This window comes from Dermacentor albipictus, chromosome 3 (assembly GCF_038994185.2).
Source record: "Dermacentor albipictus isolate Rhodes 1998 colony chromosome 3, USDA_Dalb.pri_finalv2, whole genome shotgun sequence".
Lineage (NCBI taxonomy): Eukaryota > Metazoa > Arthropoda > Arachnida > Ixodida > Ixodidae > Dermacentor > Dermacentor albipictus.
Genome location: NC_091823.1, coordinates 188189524 through 188209636, shown reverse-complemented (window position 1 = coordinate 188209636; position 20113 = coordinate 188189524). Strand labels below are relative to the sequence as shown.

The following is a 20113-nucleotide window of genomic DNA, read 5'->3' as shown; positions in this document are numbered from 1 at the left end:
CACCTATATGGTTAGCGGCGGCAAGCCAAGGACAGAGGAGTGTGATAGCATTGAAATAGTATTCAGGCGATAGTAGTCAGGTGATAGCATTCAAATTTATGCTGCTGCCTTGCTTGTTGCTGGCACGCGAAGCTCCCTTGCTTGTTGCTGGTACGCTAATAATTTTGCTGTACTTCCAGAAAAAAATCTACAGGCTAGGTGGAAGAGCCTGCGGGATACATTCACGAAAAAGTACCGGCTGCACAAACACGGCGCCCCGAGTGGCTCAGGTGCAAGTGACGCGAAGGGAATCAATGATGCAAGCGTGAGCTGGCCTTATTTCACCTTGCTGAAATTCTTAAAAGATCAGGCGGAAGTGGCCAGGTGAGTGCCTTCTAGTTGTTTGACTTGGTCGTTTCAGGTTTGCATGCAAGCAAATGAATTGTTTTGTTTAAGTGTAAAAGTTATTGCACAGGCGAAGCAACCTGGCTCATTTAAAGTTAGAATTCTACAATACATGAAAGCAACTGGTACTTCATCATGCACGTGCGAGCTAGTTGCTTGTGTCAAACCGGTAGTACGCAAGCTAATGCAAATGAAAACAGATTGCTCACATTTCCATATGTGCCATTACTTATTTTATTTATACATATGTAAGCCTCCTACAGGTACTGGGCCATCACTGAACTGAAATATGGAAAAAAAACGAATACACAAATATTAGACGGGGAAAATACAGGATTACAAAATTACAATGAAGGTGCTCCCAATGGATCCCTTTTCACCTCAAACAATCCACAATAATAGTAATAACATGGGAAAAATTAAAATAAGGAAAGTCTGTACTCGCGCGCACGCTCACACACACACACGCACACACACAGGGCCCTCTCTTCTATGCCATAAAACACCGATCTACAGTCGACACGCTTCTTATAAAGCTGGTTGTATTTTTTCAGTACCATATCCAACATTTCTCAGTCGGCTGCGACTAAAACCGCTGAGGAAGTGTTCGAGAGATTGTACAACACTGGAGGTAAAAGTTACGGCTGGAGTTATTAATCATTAGAGTCAGTGCTGAGGATGTTTACGCTGCTTTGGCTTTTTCTTTTGTCCAGGAGCGCAGGAAGAACAGGAGGACGAGATTCGCAGTGCCCCTACAAGCTTCGTAGAAGAAAGTAGTGTTGAGGCAAGGACGTCGAATAGTGACGACACAGCAGCATTACACTCCAGCTCCATAAAACTTGTATCAGAACCTCCGAGAAGGAGGCGAGCCCAGAAGGCAAACAGGGGTACGTGGGAACAAGAACTGGACAGAGTTGACGCCCAAATAGTCGCTAACAGCGACAAAGGAGCCTTGTACGGACAGCTGTTGGCAGAAAAGTTTCGCTCTTGCCCTAAAAGGCTAAAGTCACAAATGGAACTTGAACTCTTAGATTTTTTAAAGAAATACACGTTCGAAGAACCTCAATAAAAACCTCATGCATACAGGTGTTGTGCCTAAGTTTTTTGAGGTGGCAGGAGGCCAGTATGCGCCCACTGCCACGTCACAGCACCTTCATTCATGAAGTACTGCGCGAACATGTTTCTTGTTGCCGCAGCACTCGCACTATAGTTCCTTGACGGTGTTGCTTCCAAGTCAAGCAAGTCTCTCCTCTGGATTTCAGTCCTCCATTGAGCTGGAACAATGTTGCCATAGTCGTCCTCCACGTCTGCATAGCCTGGCGGACAGTACGTTGCCTCACTTGCCGCACACAGAAAGTTGTGGAGCACACAGCACGCCAGGACAACATAAGTTGCATTGTCGGGCAGTAGGTTGATGTGGCCAAGTAGAACTCGCCATCGTGCAGCCAGAATGCCAAAAGCATTTTTGACGATGCGCCTGGAAAAAATACACTTCGCGCATTAATAAAAGATTGTTCAAATGCTGCCAAAGCCTTTAAGGCATTTGTTCAAAAAAAGAACTTCAGTGTTCCTAAAAATAAAGCTAGGAACAATCTGCTGACAAGCAACCATCTTTTAAATTCAGTTGGAATAACTTCTTTGCACAGCAAAAAGTTGCTGTAGACATCTGGTTTGACTCGCCGCAGACCTGCATGGGTGTTTAAAATGCAAGTAAATGTCATATCTGCGTTGCTCTAGTTTTTCCGACTAGTACCCTTTCCTCTTTAAACCCCACTGGAACGTGCAGTTCACCAAAGTGCGAATAATACAGAGTATAATAATACAGAGAAAGTAAGGAACACAGGCAAACTTCAGTATGCTTGTGTAATCCGTGCTTAGCGAAGCACAAGTTGTCTTCCTATGGTGAATGGAGGCTTGCCGGAAACCCCCTCCCCATACCTTGCTCGGCTCAGCCTGTAGTTGAAGACCCTCTGGGTCGGCGTCAGGTATTTCCCTGGGTACGGGCGCAGGAAATCAGGTCGAAGCTGGAATGCCTCGTCCCCAACAAACACGTGAGGTGCAACGTTGTTGCTGTTTGGGAGACGAGCTGGTACTGGGAGGTTCAGGTCTTCATTTACAAGCTGCCTTCCGAATGAACTTGCCTTGAACACTCCCCCGTCACTGGGCCAGCCTGCAGCCCCAACGTCGACCATGATGAAGCGGTAGCTGGCGTCAACAATCGCCATCAACACGATAGAGAATGTGCCCTGGAGTATGTAAAAAGTCATTCACGTTATTAGAAGCAGCACAGACCAGTTCGTTGCAAAAAAAAATACTTTGAATACTATACCTTGTAGTTAAAATATTTGCTGCCAGAGTTTGGTGGCGCCTTAATTTGGATGTGCTTGCCATCGACTGCCCCGATGCAATTGGGGAAATTCCAGCGCCTGCTGAATTTCTCAGCGATGTTTTGCCATTGGGCAAGTTCTGGCTCCTAGGTTACACAAACAAGAAAGCAATGCATTTTGAACAGGTTGCAATGCATGACATCGCTTAAACAGAAATAACTTCACTTCTGAGTATTTAACGCTCCTAATACCTGTTACGCCCGTGATTCGCTTCACAAAAAAGAGTATAAACAAAAATAAGGCCAGCCATACTCACAGGTAGGTACAGTGACTGTAAGTGCCGCCAGAGAACTTTGCAGGTGTGGTGAATGACGACACGACATGTTGATGGCACAACTCTGAAATTCATTGCAATCTGCATGATTGCACTTCCTGAGGAGAGGTACCTGCGCACATAGAAAAACGCTCAATCAATGAGGTGAAACAGTGGGGCTCTTCGATTTACAGACTCGGACTCACCGTCGACTCCCCGAGAAGCAGTCTAACATTCGTTTTTAACATATATTCCTGTGGCGTGGGAAATCCTAGGACTACCCGCAAACATTCCGCGGCGCGTCCGAGATTGTAAATCGAAGAGCCCTAGTATGTGAAAGCATTAGTCATATTGCAATCGATGCTGTACCTGAGGGTGATGGCCAGCCTCTCTTCAGAACACAAAGGTTCGCGACACAAGAACGACTTCACCAAGTCCCTTTTCACCAGTTTGTGCAGTTCGTTGAACTTGGGTGGTGTCATTCTATAGTATCTAAAAAAACATGGTGGGGTCTGCGTCCTTTTTCATGACTTGGAACTGGAACGATTGGAGTAAAACAAGAACATTATTGAACTGTTTAAATGTATAGTCTTTTACAAAGCACTTTATGACTGGTGTATGTACCTTCTTTTTCTCTTTTTTTATTCTAAGGGAGCAATTCATGAAGTCTTGCTCAGCTGCCAAAAGCTATAAATACATACATCAATGACGCGGCCTTCGCCATATTACAAAGGTTACGTCACCTGCCGTCAGCACCCAAAGACAAAAACTTCTCCCGACGGCTGGCGTAATCACTAGCGCCGAATCGGAAATGAGACGGAGGAGAATGACGCACTATGTCCATTACTAACTCTTGAGTCTAGGCGGATGGAGGTGACCCATTTGATATTGCTCAGACCACCAGCGCGGCAAGAAGTTTTTAGCCACAAACTGCTGAATGAAACGCCTCATACAAGGGTGATGCATCAGACCAGTACACTCTGTGCTGTTTACACTTACATGTCAGCGGCAATTTCGCAAATTGTAGGAAACACAAACCGGTACTTACCGCGGTGTGGTACTCTCCTTTTTTTCTCTGTTGCCATACCTGGTGCACCCAGTGTTTACGCTGACTTTTTTTTCTTTGAAGTTCTATTAACTTCATTAACAATAATTTCTCCTTCTGAAGGAGGAGGCTCCGAATAAGAGCCATGGTTAGGCAAGTTCACGTTTGCTACTTTCGGGTCTGCTTGCTTCGGCCGCACGCGCGTTGAGCCACAGAACAGAGCCGCGGTGTTCGAGGAGCCGAAAGTTGTTTACCCGCCCAGTGTTGCCACAACGCATAGCATCGCCGCTTTCATTAAACTTCATCGGCACATGAATGTCCCAAACACACAAAAAAGACTAGAAATCATTTCTAAACAAAATTTTACGCGTTTTTAGAGTGTTCCGTAATTCAAAAGCGATAATAATTGTCGTTAAAGTTTTTTTTTTGTCATGTGTTTCACGACAGCGCATTTGCCTCGTCTAGCCACACACTGATAACAACGCAGCGACTCGCCGGCGGCGGCCGGCCTATCTTCGCTCCATGTAGCGCAGCCCGACGAGCATACGGCGTCGCGCCGCGGCAGATTTTCTGCCGCCCGAACTTCGTCGTGAAAGTTCGCCCCATGTATTCTGGCCTTAACAAATGTTATCGCACAGCGCAGGACGCGCTTGCATGTGTCAGAAGTTTCTGGAATGTTATCGATAGTTCCATCCACTGTCTGTGACCGAACCTTGTGTAATCTGATTGCATGTGTGCGCGACGCGAATATTGTAGAACTTTGTGGAATGCGCGCGGGTCCCAGCGATTAGTCTGGAACATTCGACGATTGATGTATAAAAGCCGACGCGCTTAACCCGTTGATCAGATTTCAACGACCGCCGATCGTGTTCGCCGCTACCGTTGTTCTTTGAGTGTAGCCTTTTTTCGAGGGCACAAGTTCGCCCAATAAAACGCTCGTTTCGCTAATCACAAGTTTGCTGCCTTCTTAACCGTCACTACCTCGTGACAATATATATACATACATACATATATATGTGTGAGTGTGTGTGTGTTGTGACGTCGCAGTTAAGGGCCGACCTTTGTTGATCTTGAGAGACGCGGCGAAGGACCCTCGGCCCAGTCCACTAGGATGATGCGACTAACCGCACGATGAAGAAAAGGAGCCCACACCTGATGATGAAGAAGTGCACCATAAATGCCCACACTAATTTCCTCGCGCGAGCGCGGCCATCCTGGCCGCAGCCTAGAGGTACGGGGAACGGCGCGTGAAGGGCTTCATACGAGAAACGTGGACCACTTGGGTAGAGCAGCAACGGCGGCCAGTGGAGGGAACAACAGGGGTCACACGATAATTAACTGGAGAGAGAGAGAATAAACATTTTTATTAGGTGAAGCAGCTAGGGAGAGGCGTCCTCAGTCCAGAATGCCTTGAGCTCGGGCCGCGTCCTGGGCCCTCGTAATCAGCCGTTGCTGATCCTCGAGGTCGGAGCTGGCCAAGGCTCTCTCCCAAAGCTCGTTAGTGGGGTAAGGGTTCGGATGATTTAATGGTGCCGCTCTGCAACCTCCTACTATGTGCCTGAGGGACCCGGGCTCTGCGCAGAAGTGGCATTGCGGAGAGAATTTTGTAGGGTCTATGAGGTGATTCCTGGTTGGGTGGGGGAATGTATTGACCTGTAGAGCCCGGAGGAATCGCTCCTGCTCTCTAGGTAGTGACTTGTGTGGGGGTGCATATGTTCTGCGGGTTAGCTTGTAGTGTTGTGTGATGTCTTGGTAAGAGACTAGAGGGTGCATGCGCTCGGGTTCAGATTCCTCGGCGTCGGCTCGGTGGGTCAGATCTCGAGCCACGTGGTTGGCGACCTCGTTGCCAGGAATGCCTTGATGAGCTGGCGCCCAGATGATCATGACTGACCTCGTTGGCGGCTTTTGATTGATGATCCGGAGTGTAGTGGCATGAATTCTGCCGCTAGCAAAGTTGCGGCACGCCTGTTGGGAGTCTGTCACTATGACTTCAACCTCTGTTTGGGAGAGAGCGAGGGCTATGGCCGCTTCCTCGGCTTGGAGGGGATTGTTTCGTGTGAGCGAAATGCTGCTCCGATGTTCTGTGTTGACGACTACGGTGGCTGTTGTGGCTGCGCGTCTGGAGTAAGAAGACGCGTCAGTGTAGGCTGTAGAGGGTAAAGTTCCGTATCGCTTGTGTATGGCCAGGGCGCGGGCCTCCCTTCGCTCTGCGTGGTGCACTGGGTGCATGTTGCGAGGCAGAGGACGTACGGTGATTTTTCTCCGGATGGCATGGGGTAAGCTCACAGTCTGAGGCGTCGGATGGCTCATAGGGGCAGAGAGCCCCAGACGTAAGAGAATGGACCTCCCTGCTTCCGTAATCGCCAGCCTTGTTCTCTGACTGGATAAATGTGCCTCGATCAGCTCCTCGGCCGTGTTGTGCACACCTAGTCGTAGTAGGCGTTCTGTGGACGTACTGATTGGCAGACCCATCGCCTGCTTATATGCCTTTCTGATCATTGTGTTGATTTTCTTGAGTTCCGTCTCGTTGAGTAGTGCGTACGGAATAGCGTAAGTTATTCGAGACACGACGAAGGCTTGGACAAGCCGAAGCGTGTCCGCCTCCCCCATGCCTCTTGTCTTGGTTGTTATTCGCCGGATCATGTGCGTAACTTGGGCTGTTGTAGTCTTAAGCTTTTGAATTAATATTGTATTGGTGCGATCCGACTGGAAAACCATTCCCAATATCTTTACGCTCCGAGACGGAACGATGGTGTGTCCCTCCAGCTGTATGTTGATAGTGGGCGAGTCGCATCTGTGCTTCTTTCGCGGTGAGACCAGGAGTAGCTCCGACTTTTGGGGGGCGCAGCTGAGCCCGCATGACCTAGCATAGTCGCTCACCACGTCTGCAGCTTCCTGCAAGCGGTTCTCCATTTCCCCGATGGACCCTGTGGACGACCAGATGGTAATGTCGTCAGCATATAGGCCATGCCGGATCCCTGGGATGTTATCGAGGAGCGGCGGTAGGCCTATTAGGGCGATATTGAAAAGGAGAGGGGATAACACTGCGCCCTGTGGTGTGCCGCGCCCGCCCAGTAGGAAGGGGTTTGTGGCTTTGTCCCCGACCTTTAGGATGGCTTTTCTATCTGAGAGGAAATCTCTGATATAGGAGTACGTCCTGGCCCCACAGCCCAGCGCGTTTAGCCTCTGTAAGATTGCTGTGTGCTTGACGTTATCGAACGCCCCTTTAAGATCTAAGGCGAGGATAGCCGTGGGGGAGTTGCGTGTCGCTGGTACAATCACCTCCTCTTTCAGCTGAAGTAGGATGTCTTGAGTTGAGAGGTGTGGACGGAATCCTATCATCGTTGTTGGTAGTTTCCCCGAGTCCTCCAGGAATGGTTGTAACCGATTGAGAACGATGTGCTCTAGGAGCTTTCCTACACACGAAGTGAGGGAGATCGGTCGTAGGTTCTCAATGGCTGGTGGCTTGCCTGGCTTCGGTATCAGACGAACCTCGGCTATTTTCCAGTCCTCGGGAAGGTTTCCTTTCCTCCATACTTCATTAAGATGAGCGGTAAGCTCTAGTAGTGAGGGGCTGTCAAGATTTACGAGTGCCTTATTGGTAATTTGGTCCATTCCCGGGGCTGTGTGGCGTCTCAAGCCCATTATCGCCGCTGTTACCTCATGTAGACGAATGTCCTCATCTAGGAGCTCGTTAGGGGTGCCGGTGTAGGGTGGCAGAGGCTCCGATGGCTGTGTGGGGAAGTACTGGGCTTTGAGAGCCAAAAGGAGGTCCGCCTCATTTCCAGGAAATTGGTGAATTACTCGGGCCATATTGTGGTGGGATTCCGTTTTGCTGCTGGCCGGGTTGATTAAATACCTCAATAACTTCCACGTCTTAGAAGTACTCAGTCGTCCTCTCAAGCTGTCGCAGAGGGATAGCCAATTCTCTCGGCATAGTGTGGTAGCGTATTCCGCAGCCTCTTGTGTAAGTAGTGCTATTCGCCTCTTGAGCTTGCGATTTAATCTTTGCCTTTTCCAACGCTTCAGCAGGCTACGCCGGGCTTCCCACATGTGGAGCAAGCGAGCGTCGATGCTTGGAGTGGTGGTGGATGTTTCAAGCATTTTGGTGTGCGCCTTCACATCCTTCTGAAGCTGAGTGATCCAGTCCTTAATTGACTGAAGCTGTTGGCTCTGTTCGTTCGCAGCTCTTTCTTCTCTTATCTCCCGCAGCTTGGTCCAATCCGTGAGGCGAGCCGTGCCTATCCTGGCTTTGTATTCGAGCCCATGGAGAGTGGTGGCTAGCAGCGCGTGGTCGCTGCCTAGGTACTCCTCCAGATTGGTCCAGCAAGCTTGGGGGATATTTCTGGTGAGGGTTAAGTCGGGGTTCGTGTCTCTTTGAACACTTGTGCCGAGCCTCGTGCTATTCTTTGGATCGGTGACGAGTGTGAGATCCATGTCCTCAATAACTTTGTGAAGCATGTTTCCCCTGGGGTTGGTGTACGTATAACCCCAGAGGGGGTGGGCTGCATTGAAGTTGCCCACAATTAGAAGCGGATGGTTGCGTGCTGCGTGCGTGGCTTGCTCCAAAACCAGTTTGAGGACCGATGGCGCGCTTTTCGGCCGACAGTAGACGTTTAGAACAAACATGGGACTCTTCTTCTTTGTTGCCTGTGGGATAATTTCGAGCAGAATGGCAAGCGGGTCGGATTGCTGGAGATGGTGTTGAACGGCCACTAGCTTCTTACTGACCAGGGTGTGAAGGCTGCTGCCTGTATCGGTGCCATAAGTGACGTATCCGGGTAGGCGGACGTGTGTGTTCGTTTCTTGCAGTGCGATGATTTCGGGTGGTCTTGTTGATGTAGCGATGTATTGTATCAGTGATCCATACTTGTTCTTGTAGCCCCGGCAATTCCACTGCCACACCGTGGTTTCGCCTGAGGAGCCCCCGCGCCTACTGCATATATGTTGAGGCGGAGCCATCTTGGTTATCAAGGGGTGGTGATGCGTGCACAAGATGGGGTTCTGGGGAGCCCAGAGAATCTGGCAATTCTGGTAGGGTCTGATGAGCTGTTTTCTTGGGGCGCCGGCTCTGACGAGCTTCCAGTGCTAGTATGCGTTCCTCTAGCCTCATGATGCGTTCCGCCAACTGAGTGTTAGAGTGTTGTTGTTGAGTTGCGTATTGTTGTTGTTGTGCCGCTGACTGTTGTATAGCTGTGAGTTGTTGCTGCATGGTAGCTTGTAGGGATGTCTGAAGGCTCTGAATAGCTTTTGCTACTACCTCTTCTACCTTCTGGAGAGTGGCATATTGGACGGGTATGACTCCCTGCGGTGCAGTGGGCTGCGCGGTTGCTCGTTGCGGTGTCGGGTTTGAAGTGACTTTTTGAGCTAGCTGTTCTTCCCGTTTCCGCTTCTCCGGGGGTGGGGTTGAAGTGTTTTGTGTATGGGTAGTGCTATTTCTTCCAAGTAATTCATCTTTAAGTGCTACGAATTCTGCGTGTACGCTAGTGATTTCTGATTTGAGTTTTGCGTTTTCTTCAGTGAGACGCCTAATCTGGGCATGTGCCTGTGCCAGCTCTGTGTCAACGGGGGGGGGGGGGGGGGGGGACGAGCTTTGGGAGAAACAACCTGTGCCCAGCTCACCTGCTGCGTGACCTGCGCTGCTCCCTTGCTTCCCCTCCTGCCGCTTGCGGAACGACCACGGCTCGAGGTCCTGCCATGGGATGGCGTCCGTCGTCGCGATGAGGTCCTACGCCTGGAACCGGAACGCGGCCTGGAACTGCTCCTCCCCTGGACAGCTCCGCGTCGTTTCGGGGACCGCGACTTGCGGGATGCTGAGTGCTCGCCATGCGGCCTCGGAGACGAGGAGCCTGCTCTCAGGGTCTGCTGCGGTTTCCGGCGGTTGACGGGCGGCAGGAACCTGTTGGGGCAGGCTTTCGCTGCTGTCGGGTGATCCCCGCCGCACAGAGAGCACCGAGGTTGGCACTCGTGCTGCTCCGTTGCTAGCGAAGTGCCGCACTCTCTGCACTTGGGTGTGGCGGGGGGCCGCGGGCAGACGTCCTCTCTGTGGCCTGTCTCGTTGCAGGTTCGGCAATGTGGCACGGTTCTCTTGTAGAGGTAGCACCGCAGAAGAAGGCCGGAAAATTCGATGTAATATGGCACTGTTTTTCCCAAGAATGTGATCACCATGGTGGTTGTGTTTCCCAGTCTTCTACATGTTAGCGCCTCGTATCCGGGAGATTCAATGCGTTTAAGTAACATTTCGGGCGTGGTGTCGTGATCGATGTTGTGTATTACCCCTTTGCAAGAGTTATCGGGGGAAATTCCGTATGATGCAATATCATATGTTGTTGCATCAATTGTAATTTTTTGCATCTTGCTTAGTGCCGAGGCCGTAGCTTCTGAGGCAGTGCTCAGAACAAGGATGTTTTGGTCTTCGTCGATGCGTACTTTGAATCCGGTGGAGCCGATTTGCAGCTTTGCGGCATTTGTGATGGCGTCCACCAACTTCCCTGGGCTCACCTTGTTGAGCTGCAGGCCGTTCCGTGGACGAACCGCCAACTTGTAATCATCGGCAGGAAGGGGGGGTTGTCGGGGCTTGCGCATCGCCGGTCGGCTGTGGCGGAGAACGGGCTTCGGTGGCGTTCGGGAAAGTTGGGGCGTGGTCGAGCGTGTCTGCAGCCGACGGCGACGGGCACGACTGGTAACATTGATCCAAGGCTCATTGTCTTCTTCGTTCTCCCCGGCGGCCGGAAGAAGTCCTTGGGATTCGCGAATTTCCATGTCCTCGTCCTCCGGGGCCCCGGTAGACGATTGGTGGGCTTTGTCGGCGTCGGCATTGAGCAGCGCGTTCGCCATCTGCAGCGGTGCGGCGGCCGAAGCCTTTGCTAGGCCTCGCCACTAGCGAAGTAGGTTTAGCGGGGCGGCCCCGCTTCGAAACTTGATGTGGCCGTAAAATGCAAAATATAGCACTTACACCCTCAAGTTTGGTGTTGACGTGCTCGGGCTGACTTCAGGCACACGATGATTACGTAGAATCTGGATGCGGAGGTGATTTCGCCGAAAATGTAGCTTCTGTGCGGAGCAGATGTGGAGCCCATCCGACCCGTCGCCACACTTCGTCATTTCAGTGTCATTTCGTCATTTCAGGACCGTGTATGGGCCAAAAATGCGGGACTGACACTTCTCACGCAACGCAGGAGTGCGAACTGGTGTCCACAGCAGCACTTCGTCGCCGGGCTGGTAAAAAACTACGCGATGGGATGCGTCATAATGATCCTTGCGATCCTCTTGTCTGGCTTTGGTGTTGAAGCGGGAACGCTGGCGATAATGGTCAAGGCGGGAAACATATTCTTCGCAGGAAGATGGAGATGGACTGACAGGGGGAGAAAAGAAAGAAACGTCGAGAAACGAACCGGGAGAACGGCCATAAACAAGATAGAATGCTGTAAACCCAGTTGTGCGCTGAACGGCGGTGTTATACGCGAAGGTGACGAATGGCAACATCTTGAAGGGGCAGCGCAAAAAGACGATGACAGAAGGCAGGAACACACAGGCAAGCGCTGAACTCACAACTAACTTTATTCTAAGGCATACATATACTTATGTACACAACCTATAGCCACGTGCTCTCCCGTCCATGGCGTCATTATCAGTGCGCAGGCAAAAAACACGCAAAACTATTTAATCTAATGCTACGTTATGAAGCGGCTTAAAAATTCAAATTCACTATCATGCAAGTTTATCGATGGCATGCTTACACAACGCGGCCCTTTTTTTCTGATGTAGAACCGGTAATGCCTACTCGCATGTCGCGTGGCATTGCTCTGAGCATGGGTGCACTCCAATATATAAAGACACCACAATACTTTCCACGCACAAAAATCAGACTACGAGGGAGATTATTGAGGCCTTCTATATCAGAAAAAAAGGGTCGCTTTGTGTAAGCATGCCATCGATAAGCTTGCATGATAGTGAATTTGAATGTTTAAGCCGCTTCATAACGTAGCATTAGATTAAATGGTTTTGCGTGTTTATTGCCTGCGCACTGATAATGACGCCATGGACGGGAGAGCACGTGGCTATGGGTTGTGTACATAAGTATATGTATGCCTTCGAATAAAGTTAGTTGTGAGTTGAGCGCTGTCCTGTGTGTTCCTGCCTTCTGTCATCATCTTTTTGCGCTGCCCCTTCAAGATGTTCAACCACTACCAACTCGCCCAAATGTCGATCCTTCGACGAATGGCAAAATTGCGTCCCAGTTTCTGTGATCTGGTTGTATATAGGCGGCTATCATGTCAGAGAGCATACGATGAAACCGCTCAGTCAGGCTATTGGTCTGAGGATGGTAACCTGAAGTAGTCTTGTGAGTTGTGCCGAAGGCTCTGAGCACTTCGCCTACCAGTTCTGAAAGAAATGTCTTTCCGCGGTCGCTCAGAAGGACACGAGAGGCGCCGTCACCCCGGATTATGGCTTGAAGAATGAAGGTAGCAACTTTGGGAGCATATGCAGAACTGACGCAAGTTGTTTTGGTATAGCGCGTGAGGTGGTCGACGGCTGTGACTATTCCTCGACTACCGGCTGGAGTCATGGGAAGTGGCCCATCGAGATCAATGCCAACAACCTCGAACGGTTCCGCAGGGTACGAGACCGGCAGTAGCTGCCCAGCAGGAGCTGATGTTGGCCGCTTTCGACGCTGACAAATGACGCAAGAAGAGATGTATCTCGCCACACTGATAGACAGGCCAGGCCAGTAGAAGCGGCTTCTTATGCGTTCGTAAGTCTTCGGGATTCCAAGGTGGCCAGCAGCCAAATTGTCATGAAAGACCTGAAGCACACGATCCCGATGGCAGCGAGGCAGTACAGGCACCCAGCGTTGTCCGTCGGGATGATGGATAAAACGGTACAGCACGGAGTTTTGTAGCTTGAATTGTGTCAGCTGTCGATGGAGACTGGCGTTAAGGCCCAACCACACGCACCACGGGATACGCGTCTCGCTACGCGTACACGCAAGCATACGCGTCTTCGTGCGCGTACGCGGGTGATGAAGGGAGTGTCCAGCCACACGATACGCGCACACGTGCGCGCTTCGCTGCGCGTAACACAGGGCTGACAGACCAGCGGCCCATCGATGGCGGAAGCGGTCGTCCTTGGCTTTGAGAAAAGTTTATGTTTAATTTCATTATGGCTAGCCATTTTATTTATATTTATCAATGTTAGAGCTAGTACATTGTTTTTATGTTGAGAAATGCACGATGTTCGCATATTCACATCCTTATGGCAAGAAAAGCTACATCAATTATCAACATCACGCGCGATAGCGTCTACTTGCTCACGACTGCAGCTGACATCTGCGCGCGACCACGCGCGACGTTGCTGCCGAGCCGCTTAGCTTAGCCGCTTAGCTAGCTTAGCCGCTTGTGGCGCCGGCATCAGCGTTCTCTTCCCGCAATGTGCCACATGAGAAAGAAGCTTTTGCTGCTGCTGCTCTTGCAAAGGCGGCAGGAGCGCGGAAAGCGTCTGCGGCCTCTGCGGCGACGTTGGTGGGTCCGGCCAGTCTTTCAACTGCGTAAAGAAGAAGGACTTCACGGCTTTGAGTAACTTATTTCCTTTCGATGATCTACAGTGGTAGAACTAGGAGCCAGTGTTTGGACTTGTTTGGGGACTTATCTTCGTTAGGACAGCAATTACTTATCAGCGTTTTTAAGTGCGCGCATAAGTGAAAGGGTTTAAGTAGTAATGCGGAGATCGTACTCGGAGCGCGCGAACGCCCCATTCGCAAAACAGCATCGCGTCGTCGGTGCAAGGCTCGTCCAGGTTGACAGCACCTATCGAAACGATAACGTGACGTACGCGAACAGGGGGAACGACAAGAGCAGGGTGTAGTTCGGAAAGCGCGAAAGCATAAGCGAAGATCAGGCTGATTAACCGTCGGAAGCATACAGATCGTATATTGGATACGTGGTGACGACACCTCATGACGTTTCAACAGCCGTCTGTCTAACCCGTGTATGCCGCACGACATACGGTCATTTACTGTTCAGCTTCAGAGGGTAACAAGCACTTGATTCTATTTAACAGACAATCTGTAATACTAATTTGGAGCTCCCTTCATTATTAACACTAGACCATACTTGTTACACCCTCTTGTACAAAATTTGTTAGGATTAGGTTTTTTTACACATTTTCTGCTATTCGATATTGTATTTGATATCCAGATTATTTTTTCTTCATTTGATTTGATATTCGATTCTAAATCTACTTTTCAGTATTAGCACATCCCTACAAAAAGCTGAGGACTGCTGGTTATATTTGTGCCATTAGTATGGCACATAGATTCAAGAACACCTTTTTACGCTGTTGGTTGTCTTATATGAAGCTTGAGGACAAGATTCGATTTCCTATATCTTCTGTCTATCAGAAGTGTGACTGTAGAATATGAAGTGTAATGCATTTAAATTGTTACTTTGGGGACAGGTTAAAATTCTGTGCGACTAATTTCGGAAGTTTCTTGAGAGTGGCCGCATGATATTTAATATACCGTTGACTGGCCCTCCTGTTTTGCCGAACCACTGTTTGTATTCAAGCATATAAACAAAGCAGGGGGTAAAATTAATGATGGCTAGTGGCTATACGTGTGTGTCAGTGAAAAGTGTACAGCTCCTGATACCTGCGCGTGTATGTGGGCAGGGCATGGTCTTGCTGCCAGGTAATAATGCACCATTTTTTACAGATGCAACTGATACGTCAGGATGACCAGGGATGCTTCTACAAGTTCTTTCGCAAGTCGCCACAGCTCTTTGACAAGCTATTGAGCTTTGTCGCAGAGGACCTCACAAGGCAGCATCACATTCGAGAAACCCCTGGAGCCTGGAGAACGACTTGCTGTAGCATTGACGTTTGTAAATGACAGTTGCCCCTAGAGTAATAATGTGCGTTTGAAGGAATACAGAACACCGTTTCTTTCTCATTTAATGTATCATTTATTTTATTTACATATTACTGCCCGCCGCCTTTTGGAAGCCAAATCAGGAAGGGGTCACAAAACATTGAAGCAAAACAAAAGAAAGAAGGAAACGACTGACAATGAGCATGCATAAAAAATACTAATACATAATAATAATAATATAATAATAATCATCTTTATTTCTTTCTTTTCACAGAATACAGAATTATACACAACTAAATATTTATTAACTCATAAACAAATAAAAGAAATGGGACACGATATGCTGATACAAAACGAGAAATAGTAATGATGGTACTGACAATGTGCGTGAAAACAAATACAAGAAAAAAATGATCGCATGATCACGTTTTCACCTATTGCATCACCAGTGTAGCAGTTACGGCTAACTTAATAAAAAAACTGCCATCGAATGGCATCGCACAAACGCTACCTCAGTGCTTTTGACCTTGCGCAACCTGTAAAACATGCACTGAGGTATGCTCGCACATGTAGTACTAAGCAAAGGTGGTAGCTAACCTACACAAATGAATTTTGATCGTATGTCACCCGAAAAGGGCCCCCACAGCCATGTAGATCATTGTCAAGAAAAATCACGTCATCATAATTAATGTTCAAACAATTGAGACATGCCTACTAATTTTTTTTCAACTTGCATTAAAGCTTCTTGGCATCCCGGTAGACATAAACGACGTAGCCTTGACTTACTGTGTGGGGATTGAGGCGGCTAGACTCTGCAATGGTAAGTCATATAGTGGCGATCGTGCCTGCAAAGTATTAAACAACTGCAGAACAGCACAACAGCCGCAGAAATTTCGTACATTTTTTTTCAGCTTAAGAATTTTTTTAAAGCTCACATGCTGTTCACGGCTCCCGTCATTTAGCCCTGCTTCCTGCCAGGGAAACAGGGTCATACGTATAAATGTCTCATTTGCACACTGCCTTCAATGTCACTAATTACGTACAAAGACTTTGGCCAAACATCCAATGCAGAACATGCAAAACCATCTCTGGAACTGAGCCACGGAACACACAAAAAAAGGCAAGGAATGTGGCTTATGGATGATAGTTGTGGGAGTGGTAGAGGTTGTCTATGTTGGCAATGAGCCTCGCCTCCTGGCTTTGTGGTGGCAAGACTTTTCCCTTTCTGCTACCTCTTCTAATAATAAAACAATTTGAAAAATGCTTGCGCTGCTAGAACGCCCCGACAGGCTTTACAACTTGCAGCATATAACCGACATTTTCAATGGGGTCTGCTTGAAGGTTCATTACATTTCTTTTTATTTACAGGCATGTACAGGCATCGCTATATGCATGCGCAAACTCTACATGCACAGGTGGTGAACTCAAAGGTTCATTGCTGCAAGACAGGCTGAATGAGTAAACACAGATGAAAGCGATAAACATCTGTCTTGCAACAACAAACGTTAGTTGCAAGTCAGTGCTTCCTTATCGCAGGTGTGTTGCTAAAACATGTTCACACATCTCTACAGCTGCAATGGCCAGCCAACCAGGCCCACAAATATCAACTTTATGAAATTCTTGAATACGGCACAAAAATATGGATACAACACAATGTAAAACGAACAAAAAAGAAGAGCTGAGCGGCTTTGACATGACAACAACGGACAAGGAAACGTATATAAAGCATAAAGGAAAATAACTGTCGTTTTATTTGTAATGTCAACATCACAAGGAGAAGGGAAATGAAAGTGGACAAATTATAACTTGCCACTGGTGGGAGCTAAAACCAAACCAATTGAGCTGGAGGCTATTCCACCATCAATTTCTTAGAATGTTTATGTGTACTAGATTAGGCTCTTGGAGTGTTGCACGAGTAACGCTAGCTAACACTACCAGGGTGAGATCTAGTACATGCACATACAAGCCCAAGAATGTTTGCAGAGTGATAGCCATTGCTGCAGCTCTACTGGTAAAGCAATGCAAGCATAATTCGAAGGTTGTGGGTTCGTATCCCATTAAAGGGAAGTTACCTTTTCATATACTTTCATTTTCCTCCTTATTTTTCCATTTCGATATAAAGTAATTAAATTCATCAATTATTTCCTTTTGTTTCATTGTCTCTTGGCTTTATTATACGAAAAGTAGACATTAAAAAACATTAATCTTTGAATTATTCACTTACTTGCATCAATTTAATTTTCAAATTGAGATGCGTATCCTCAATGACCTCTCTAATGTGTTTGAGCGGAGAGACGGCAAAAGTTCGAGGTCGTCCTGTGGTTTGCATCTTTTGATTGCACTTGAAACATTGCCTAATTCCTCTAATATTAACTGACTTTTATCTTTCTTTTTCGTTGTCCTCCCCTTGACTTTGCTTCAGAAGCAATGCTTCCCAACGTATCCAGCCTACGACTGCCTGCTGAAGCCAGCGATGCTTGTGACTGCGGCCTGCTGTGGTGTGCCTCAGAATCTTGAGGAACCAGAACTTCTTGAAACATCGGTGATTCAAGAGATCCCAAAATGTCCTGGGACTCCACAGAATCATGCGACGCCAAAGACAGAGTCGATGCTGCCACTTGTGACTCTTCACTTGACGGTGATGGCACCTCAAGTGTTCCCAGATCGGAAAACTGGCACATTTTTTGTTAAGATGTCTGCAGCACTTCCCTCCTCACTCGATGGGGGCACTGGTGGAAGGTTGGCGGACATCCTGCATTTGAGCGTATAAGGTTTGCACATACTATCAATGTGTAAATAATGTGCCAGTCTTGATGCAAAAATATATGAAGGCTCAAATCCGTCCACATTTGTTTTAGTGTGTGATTTTGTTAGAGTACACTGAAGCACTGAATCAGTTTTGTAGGGACAAAAGTGGCTTGCCTACACAACCAGAATGAACAGTTTCTGCATGCGCTTAAGTGTAGCTTTTGTATCTTTTTCTGTTTTTGCTTGCGATGCATTTAAGCAGTTCTTACGAGATCTGCATGCCTAAAGCCTAGTGATTATTTCTACTCAAAACAGTGCATGATATTTGGAATCTTTCAGTTTTTAAATAATTAGCAGGAAGCATTCCGCTACATTTACTCAGTAAAACCACTTAATAAATTTCATGTTGAAAGACCTACGCTTAGAGTAGTAGTATTGTTAGGTCTTGCTTGAGCATAAGGTTCTCTCCTGTTTTAGTTTTTCTACTTCAAACGCTCTTGGCTTGTAACTTTGTTTTCCTTTCACTTGTTTGGAAACTTCATCTCATTCTAAACTGTTTTTCTTAACTGAATGTACTTCTAAACACAGTGTGAAGCTGTGTACGTAGTAGTCAGTGCATTTGTTATTTGTATTTAGGAAGTTACGTATAATAATGTTTGTCTTCTTGCCATCTGCCTTGTAAAGGGTGTTTTGGCCCAGCAAAGCTGATCTTAGCGAGCAAACCCTTGCAGACGGTTTCTTACAGCCAAGCTTTTTTTGCCTCTTCTCTGTACTTTCCTACCGCTGCGCCTACTGTCTTGCCAAATAGCTCTTACTGAATGCCTCATGCCTCATGTAGTCATTTGCCTCATGTAGTCGTTGAACCATTGTCATCCCAGCTGACTACTGGCTACTGTCTTGCACGAGTTACCAGTACCGGACGTAATGCAAATACCAAATAAAAAAATGTAACTAGGTCGTGGTTTTGGCATGCAAAATTTTAATAATCATTTTTTGCACAGTGCGAATGTGTTTAACTGGATCATCTAGTCTTTCCTTGGAAATTTTTCTAAGCAGAAACAGCGTTCTCCACAAACATCGTGAAAGCTTCGCTTAAACCAGTAACCACAGCACCTGGGATCTGCAGAATAACCGCCGGCTGATAATTACGTAAGGACACTGCTGAGCAGACACAAAAAGAATTATCAATTACACAGCTGACAATGTCGTCAGTACTATCGCGCATTTATTCCTACAGCATGATGACGCTGAATGAGTCCCTAAGCAAGCTACGTAATATTTGAGGGTCGGTGATGAAGCACCGATTTGCACACTGCTGGCAAGCAACAAAATGCAAAATTAAAACTGTGCATTGCAATGTCTAAGGAACACGTGAATATAGAAACATTCAATGCTCGGCTAAATATTGGCCATTGACTTGCACGCTGCCTTCTAGGATCAGTGCACAGTTTTAAAAAAAAACTACTTGCATGTTCTGTGTTTTGTTTTTGTGTGTGCATCATGCAAGCCCTTTTCTTTTTATTCATCCTGCTAATTTGTACGTGATATTCTCTGTACTTCTGTCTTATGCTTTATTGTTAAGTTTTAAGTGATATTTTACTTGTTATTTTGTACCTGTATTTCTGCTTTCTCTGCTCCCCACTCCAAAGGCAAACTGGCTTTGTGGGTACCTAAATAAAAAAATATACAAAGCTATCCTTGTACTGCTTGTATGTCTCCTTACCGGATCACATTTAACGAAATATGCGATAATCGGAGCGGCGATGCAGCACAAATATTTTATCGCCAATTAGAAAAAGCTGAATATAATGCATACTGTGCGTCGACTTACTTGTGTAAGCACAATTTTGAGTCGATTCCCATAAGTGCGGTGCAGTGCCAGCTATAATGCAAACATATGGCATCGCCGGTCAACGGGGTAAAGGGAAAGCACTAGAATCCCGTGTTTCATTTTTAACACGCCGGCTGAGATGGAAATTCAAGATCACTTACGGTCTACACTCCATTGTGTAGCGCAGAAACATCATCTGGTCGAAAAACAGCCAGATGACGTCGTCGTGAACGTCGACTGGCACGGCGCGGCTCTTTTCTTTCTGAAACGTCTTCTTAGGCGCCGAAATTTATTCCCCAGGGACTTCCATCACTTCTGTAGCGCTATGATAACGTCATCTGCAGAGATGAAAAGCGTTTTCGACATCTGCGAGTCGACTCATGCGAGAGGCAGCTTATACCAGTGTCGCACAGCTAGGCTTTCGATGGCGATCGAGCGCGATCAAATTTCTCGATCACGATCGGTTCTACGCAGATTGCGCGGTACAGGCAATCGTGATCACAAAATCCGACCCCGATCGGGCTCGATCGCGATTGAAACTGCTCCGGTATGACGCCCGTATAAAATTCCGAGCACTCACCTGTTCGGCAGCGTTGGG

General features: G+C 47.7%; 1 protein-coding gene across 1 annotated transcript; it reads right to left on the bottom strand.

Moving 5' to 3' along the window:
• Nucleotides 1-644: 644 nt before the first annotated feature.
• Nucleotides 645-4045, bottom strand: LOC139057057 (uncharacterized). Its single transcript, XM_070534849.1, has 5 exons — nucleotides 3394-4045; nucleotides 3028-3157; nucleotides 2714-2857; nucleotides 2323-2630; nucleotides 645-1861 (listed from the first exon to the last, which is right to left on the bottom strand). The coding sequence occupies exons 1-5, from the start codon at nucleotides 3504-3506 to the stop codon at nucleotides 1480-1482; spliced, it is 1077 nt and encodes a 358-aa protein (XP_070390950.1). The 5' UTR covers nucleotides 3507-4045; the 3' UTR covers nucleotides 645-1479.
• Between the last annotated feature and the right edge of the window lie 16068 nt (nucleotides 4046-20113).